Raw genomic sequence first — 6990 nt, 5'->3', positions numbered from 1 at the left:
AGAGGTTAAACTGTATAACAAAGAGGTTAAACTGTACAACAAAGAGGTTAAACTGTATAACAAAGAGGTTAAACTGTACAACAAAGAGGTTAAACTGTACAACAAAGAGGTTAAACTGTACAACAAAGAGGTTAAACTGTATAACAAAGAGGTTAAACTGTACAACAAAGAGGTTAAACTGTATAACAAAGAGGTTAAACTGTACAACAAAGAGGTTAAACTGTATAACAAAGAGGTTAAACTGTATAACAAAGAGGTTAAACTGTACAACAAAGAGGTTAAACTGTATAACAAAGAGGTTAAACTGTACAACAAAGAGGTTAAACTGTATAACAAAGAGGTTAAACTGTATAACAAAGAGGTTAAACTGTATAACAAAGAGGTTAAACTGTATAACAAAGAGGTTAAACTGTACAACAAAGAGGTTAAACTGTATAACAAAGAGGTTAAACTGTATAACAAAGAGGTTAAACTGTATAACAAAAATCATGAAGCCAATATATATATAAGTCTACCAAGTTTCACATGTCAGTGACTGAACTGAGGGAAATCGCATTCTTATCACACTTGATCTTTCAAGACTTGGCAAGCAACGCTAAGCAATAGGTCTTCATTTCACACTTATTTGTCTCTTCCTTCACTTTAAAGAATTTTGCACAGCATTTTGACTCAAAGACCTTTTAAAGACCTCAAAGGATCTTCATAACAAGAAGGGCAAAGCCCATACGACTCACATGCTTGACCTTGACCTTTACATGACCTTGACCTTCAAATAACTAAACCTAGCAATGACATCATACACTAAGAACTGCTTTACACATTTTTCCTACCAAAATACATGTGACCTTGACCCAAGGTCAAGGTCATCCAAGGTCATGCAACACAAAGCTGTTAATTCAAGACATAGGAAGTACAATGGTGCTTATTGGCTCTTTCTACCATGAGATATGGTCACTTTTAGTGGACCGGCACGGTTGGCCTAGTGGTAAGGCGTCCGCCCCGTGATCGGGAGGTCGTGGGTTCGAACCCCGGCCGGGTCATACCTAAGACTTTAAAATTGGCAATCTAGTGGCTGCTCCGCCTGGCGTCTGGCATTATGGGGTTAGTGCTAGGACTGGTTGGTCCGGTGTCAGAATAATGTGACTGGGTGAGACATGAAGCCTGTGCTGCGAGTTCTGTCTTGTGTGTGGCGCACGTTAAATGTCAAAGCAGCACCGCCCTGATATGGCCCTTCGTGGTCGGCTGGGCGTTAAGCAAACAAACAAACAAACTTTTAGTGGTTCACTACCTTATTTTGGTCACATTTCATAAGGGTCAAAGTGACCTTGACCTTGATCATATGTGACCAAATGTGTCTCATGATGAAAGCATAACATGTGCCCCACATAATTTTTAAGTTTGAAACAGTTATCTTCCATAGTTCAGGGTCAAGGTCACTTCAAAATATGTATACAATCCAACTTTAAAGGACCCTTGCGACCTTGACCTTGAAGCAAGGTCAACCAAACTGGTGTCCAAAGATAGGGCTTACATTGTCCTGTATAGCATACATAGCTAAGGTTGCCATTCTCGATAACTTCAGAAAAAAATGCGAAAATGTGAAAAATGGTCGTTTTTAAGACAACAATTACGGCCCCTGTGACCTTGAACTTGAAGTGAGGTCAAGTTGCCGCACATGTTTTTTGAGATCTTGTAACCATACACCATCAGGCCACATCAGGTGTTGATAGACTTAATAGTGTCCAAGAAAATCCAACGTTAAAGTTTTCCGGACGGACGCCAGGACGGAACTTTGAAGAGCTCCTGTGACCTTGACCTTGAAGCAAGGTAAACCAAACTGGTATCAAAAGATGGGGCTTACTTCCCTATATATCATATATAGGTGAGGTATTAAATCTCAAAAACTTCAGAGAAAATGCGAAAATGTGAAAAATGGTCGTTTTTAAGACAACAATTACGGCCCCTGTGACCTTGAACTTGAAGTGAGGTCAAGTTGCCGCACATGTTTTTTGAGATCTTGTAACCATACACCATCAGGCCACATCAGGTGTTGATAGACTTAATAGTGTCCAAGAAAATCCAACGTTAAAGTTTTCCGGACGGACGGACGGACGACTCGGGTGAGTACATAGACTCACTTTTGCTTCGCATGTGAGTCAAAAATTAAGACAGCATTCAACGACAAAATCTGCCACCTTAAAGACGTCAACACAAGATAACAAAGTCAAATTACTCAAATTTCCCCCTGCTGCTGTTCGTTTTATTAATCACCGAGGTTTTTAAATCTGGAATTTTTAACAACTTCCGTTTCACAAAATATGTGAATTGTTATACATTCACATTTGAAAAACAATTCAAACACAAGGCATATTTTACATGCTTTAACGAACACAGGTCCATGTTTAAAACTATTTAAAAACTTAAACAAGTCGCGTAAGGCGAAAATACAATATTTAGTCAAGTAGCTGCCATTTTTCAGCAAGACCGTATACTCGTAGCATCGTCAGTCCACCGCTCATGGACAAGAAGAGCGGGTTAGTAGTTGCGCTAAGAAGGATAGCACGCTTTTCTGTACCTCTCTTTGTTTTAACTTTCTGAGCGTGTTTTTAATCCAAACATATCATATCTATATGTTTTTGGAATCAGGAACCGACAAGGAATAAGATGAAAGTGTTTTTAAATTGATTTGGACAATTTAATTTTGATAATAATTTTTATATATTTAATTTTCAGAGCTTGTTTTTAATCCGAATATAACATATTTATGTTTTTGGAATCAGCAAATGATGGAGAATAAGATAAACGTAAATTTGGATCGTTTTATAAATTTTTATTTTTTTTTACAATTTTCAGATTTTTAATGACCAAAGTCATAAATTAATTTTTAAGCCACCAAGCTGAAATGCAATACCGAAGTCCGGGTTCGTCAAAGATTACTTGACCAAAATTTCAACCAATTTGGTTGAAAAATGAGGGCGTGACAGTGCCGCCTCAACTTTCACGAAAAGCCGGATATGACGTCATCAAAGACATTTATCAAAAAAATGAAAAAAACGTATGGGGATATCAATCCCAGGAACTCTCATGTCAAATTTCATAAAGATCGGTCCAGTAGTTTGGTCTGAATCGCTCTACACGCACACACACACACACACACATACACACACACATACACACACACATACACCACGACCCTCGTTTCGATTCCCCCTCGATGTTAAAATATTTAGTCAAAACTTGACTAAATATAAAAAGAAGGTGGGGCAGGCATTTTTTCCCATTTAAATTATTATTTTTTTTATTTAGTTTTAAAGAACGAACTAACCCTGAGTACTGTCATTTATTTAATGTTCTCTGTTGTTTTTCGATTCTCACCATTAAGGCACTACAAAAATATAAACCACGAAATACAACTATGAAAAGTGATAAAATAGCCTTGCCATAACGTCTCCAGCAGCGTTCATGAAGATGTCAATGTCCCGCTCCATCTGAACGTAGCTCAGCATCATCTTGCGAAGCTTTTGGGTCTGGGCCTCCTCACCTGTCACAAGCAAACCCATTAGCAAACATGTCTGCAATGTCCTTTTGGCTCCTGCATTAGTGAATCACACCTGTCCCTCACTGCCTTCACCTTCCCCAGCCTTGAAAAGGGTCAGGTACCCAATTCCAGCTGAGTGGACTAGAGAGCATTCAGGAAAAATGGTGTATTTCACTATTTGTATACACCAAGTTTGGGGGTTGAAACCAGCCCATCAGCACGAGTGACAGCTTACATATACACAAATATGCACTGTATAATGGGAGAGAGAACAGCAGACTACACGATGAGTAGATCTATCCAAATGTTCTCGGTGTCACTAAAAGTCGAAAAGACGCGAAAAGACAGCAAATAGATACGAAAAGACGCACAAATACACGAAAACACACCTTTGACCCTTTCACCATTGACACTCACACAGTGCATTCACACCTTCTTGTAACAATCACCTCCTCACTTTTCTTTTCTTTATTTGGTGTTTAACGTCGTTTTCAACCATTCAAGGTTATACAGTATCGCGACGGGGAAAGGGGGGAGATGGGATAGAGCCACTTGTCAATTGTTTCTTGTTCACAAAAGCACCAATCAAAAATTTGCTCCAGGGGCTTGCAACGGAATTCGCTATCTCTTAAATGAGGCTTTGATCTGAGCGCATCAAACATTCCCACACAAACGTGTTATCAGCGGCTACCCCGGGTAACTCATAAAAGTTACGCAACTGACCACACGCCAGCTGAGCTGGTATTCTATCCATCCGATCCGACAAAGGAATTAACATCTACTTGACAAAACGCTGATTCCCCCAACATACCCAGTCAAGCTGGCGGCACATTACATTACGACCACCTGGGGCCCAAGCGATCCGTTTTTGGGGAGCTTTTCACAAATGACCGCCCACTTCAAACAGATAAGGACTTCCTCGTATGCACACACAAGCTCATACACACTTACACACACACACACACACACCAGGGCCTCACATCCATGAGAGGTAGCATAGGACAAATGTCCGTAAAAGTGATAGGACATTTGTCCTGAACAAAAACAAATCAATAGGACATTTTTTTCCTGTAACAAACCGTAAATATAATTAAACTTGACTAGTTTCTTGGCACGAGGGTAAAAGAACAAAAATACTTTTCTTGGCAAACAGGTAACAGAAAGTATAAAATAAATTACATCGAGTCAGTGCAGTGTTTCTGTCTCTGAACTTCAACTACTGTGCTGGTTCCTTTCTTTTGCTGAAGAGCATTCGCTTCCTTGTGGATGTCCACTTTTCAACAACCTTCACCACCCACTGTGACTTGTGAATGTCATCCTTTGGCCCCTCCAGGTACACACGCATCAAGCTTGAGACGAAGTTACGCGTGGGGGTGAGGGAGGGGGTAGTGTCTTTCTTCGGCTCCGATCAGTGTTTGACTATTGCGATTGACATTCTCACCTGGGTGATCGGGCTCTAACTGCTCTGGGGCTGGAGCAAGCTCAGTTTCCGTGCTTCTGACAGATGATGAGGGAAGGGACTTGAAGTGTAATTTCTTCTGTCCCTTTTCTGGGATCAGTTTTCGTTTAGGCGGCATGTTTGTTATTTTCGGGGAAAGCGCGAAGGGAGGCAACTTTCAACTGGCTTCGAGCATTCCGAGTTGCGAGCCTTGGAAACTCTTTGGTACTAGAGGCACAAAGTGTCTAATTTCGTCTGCTACACATCGCTTCGCAATACATCGATAAATTAGCATTCAAACTACTGTAAATTAAGAAGTACTGACGATGTCCGGATCAAATGATAGAATAATCGGACATTGACCACTTTGTGACAAAAACAATAGGACATTTGTCCTCCTGCATGAAAAATGTATAGGACATTTGAAAAAAATATCCTCATATGTCCGATGTCCGACGTGGATGTGAGGCCCTGCCACACACACATGCGAGAGAGAGAGAGAGAGGAAGAGAGAGAGACAGAAAGAGAGAGAGCGAAAAAGAGAGAAAGAGAGAGAGAGAGAGAGAGAGAGAGAGAGAGAGAGAGAGAGAGAGAGAGAGAGAGAGAGAGAGAGAGAGAGAGAGAGAGAGAGAGTGTGCATGTTTTGATGATTGTTTATATTAAATCACCAATCTCGACTAAAAACAGTTACATGTACCAGGACTGTTCGTGTCTTTTCGCGTCTTTTCGACTTTTAGTGACACCCCTTCCTCTCTCTGTCAAAATTTGTACTTCACAGAGACAAATCAAAAACTTGCCAATGATTACAAATAAAGTTGACCTAGTAAAAAGTTGTTATAAATAGTAAATACTGTAGCATTGCATTAAAGCAATAAAGGCACAGTCCTTCCCGTGCCAAAAATTTGGCTCACCATCTCAGAGATCTCTTTTCACAGAAACTGAGAAAGGATAGAGTGCGTCTTTTAACATTCAGTTGTACATAATCAGAAGTCCCTCTAACATTTAACTTGTGTCACACTAGCTCACACTCACAGTATTAAAGCACTCTGCTGCAAACATGTTGTCAGCGTAAAAGAAAACAGCTAGTATAAAAGAATATATTTTACTTCTGGTACTTCTACATTTTTATGATTTCTTACCGACCTAATTCGTGTGGAATAGGTAGAGTGAACCCCCCAATTTAAGACTGTCCCTGTTTTCTCTCAGATTTTCTGTTCATAACCTCTGTAAATGTACGTCCGTATTTAGACTCAGCTTAACTGGAAAAACACACCTTTTCCAAGGCCATATTCAGCCATGTCAGCAGCAACCTCCAGCACATGATCCATGCCCACGTTGAAGTAAGACTTCACCTGACGCATGATGTGCAACGACTGCTCCGCGCCACGGAAACTGGGGTTACCCCCCGAGCTGCCCACGTTGCTTGCTCCCCCTGACCCACGAGGCATGGTATTGGTTGTTTATAGGCCTGTGAAAAGATAGAATATTTAACTTCCAGTTGAGTGTGACAAACCAATTATCAAATGTTAGGACTTAATTCTTCTGTGTTTGTGGGCTGTACAACTTCCAGCTACAGTCATGGTTTTGCATGAGTGTGCTTACAAGTGTTGTATGGCCATCTCCCTAGACCAAGAATGCCTGATGCTTAGAACATTGTTTGCGCATACTGTTCCCTATAGACCTACAATTACCATTATTATTTCGTATCATATTCAGCATTACTTGCTGAGTGAAACTGCAACTACTGAACTAGTGAAACTGAACAAAACTGAAACTTAGGTTCTGCGCTAGATGCTGTCTCTATGCAGTTATCAATAATCACAATTCAACAATTAGATTGGCTCATGATCGCTGAAGCTAAACCATCTTATCACAGAAAAAAGCACCCTAATATATACCCAACAAACCCAGTCAAACAATCTGAAATAGTCTGAACTTCTCCAACTTCCTCGGTTTCCGAACTTGTGTCCCGCGAAGTAGGAAACTTCCGGAAAGGGACACTACTCTTGATTCT

General features: G+C 40.4%; 1 protein-coding gene across 6 annotated transcripts in view; it reads right to left on the bottom strand.

Annotated features, from left to right (window-relative positions):
• Positions 1 to 6989, bottom strand: part of LOC138979855 (E3 SUMO-protein ligase NSE2-like) — a 15571-nt gene extending 8582 nt beyond the window's left edge. For 3 of the 6 annotated variants that reach the window (XR_011460157.1, XM_070352607.1, XM_070352603.1), the window contains exons 1-3: positions 6875 to 6982; positions 6250 to 6444; positions 3441 to 3541 (exon numbers count right to left, since the gene is read on the bottom strand). Coding sequence is in view for 5 of the 6 variants with exons in the window: in XM_070352607.1 (XP_070208708.1) it covers positions 3441 to 3541; positions 6250 to 6424 (276 nt within the window). In the remaining variant the exon portion in view is untranslated. Of the gene's footprint in view, positions 1 to 3440; positions 3542 to 6249; positions 6445 to 6874 lie in introns of all 6 variants that reach the window. The other 3 variants (XM_070352605.1, XM_070352604.1, XM_070352606.1) reach the window with 3 other exon arrangements.
• Between the last annotated feature and the right edge of the window lies 1 nt (position 6990).

Source organism: Littorina saxatilis, linkage group LG11 (assembly GCF_037325665.1).
Source record: "Littorina saxatilis isolate snail1 linkage group LG11, US_GU_Lsax_2.0, whole genome shotgun sequence".
Classification (NCBI taxonomy): domain Eukaryota; kingdom Metazoa; phylum Mollusca; class Gastropoda; order Littorinimorpha; family Littorinidae; genus Littorina; species Littorina saxatilis.
The sequence above is the reverse complement of the archived record's forward strand: the minus strand, read 5'-3'. Positions and strand labels throughout refer to the sequence as shown.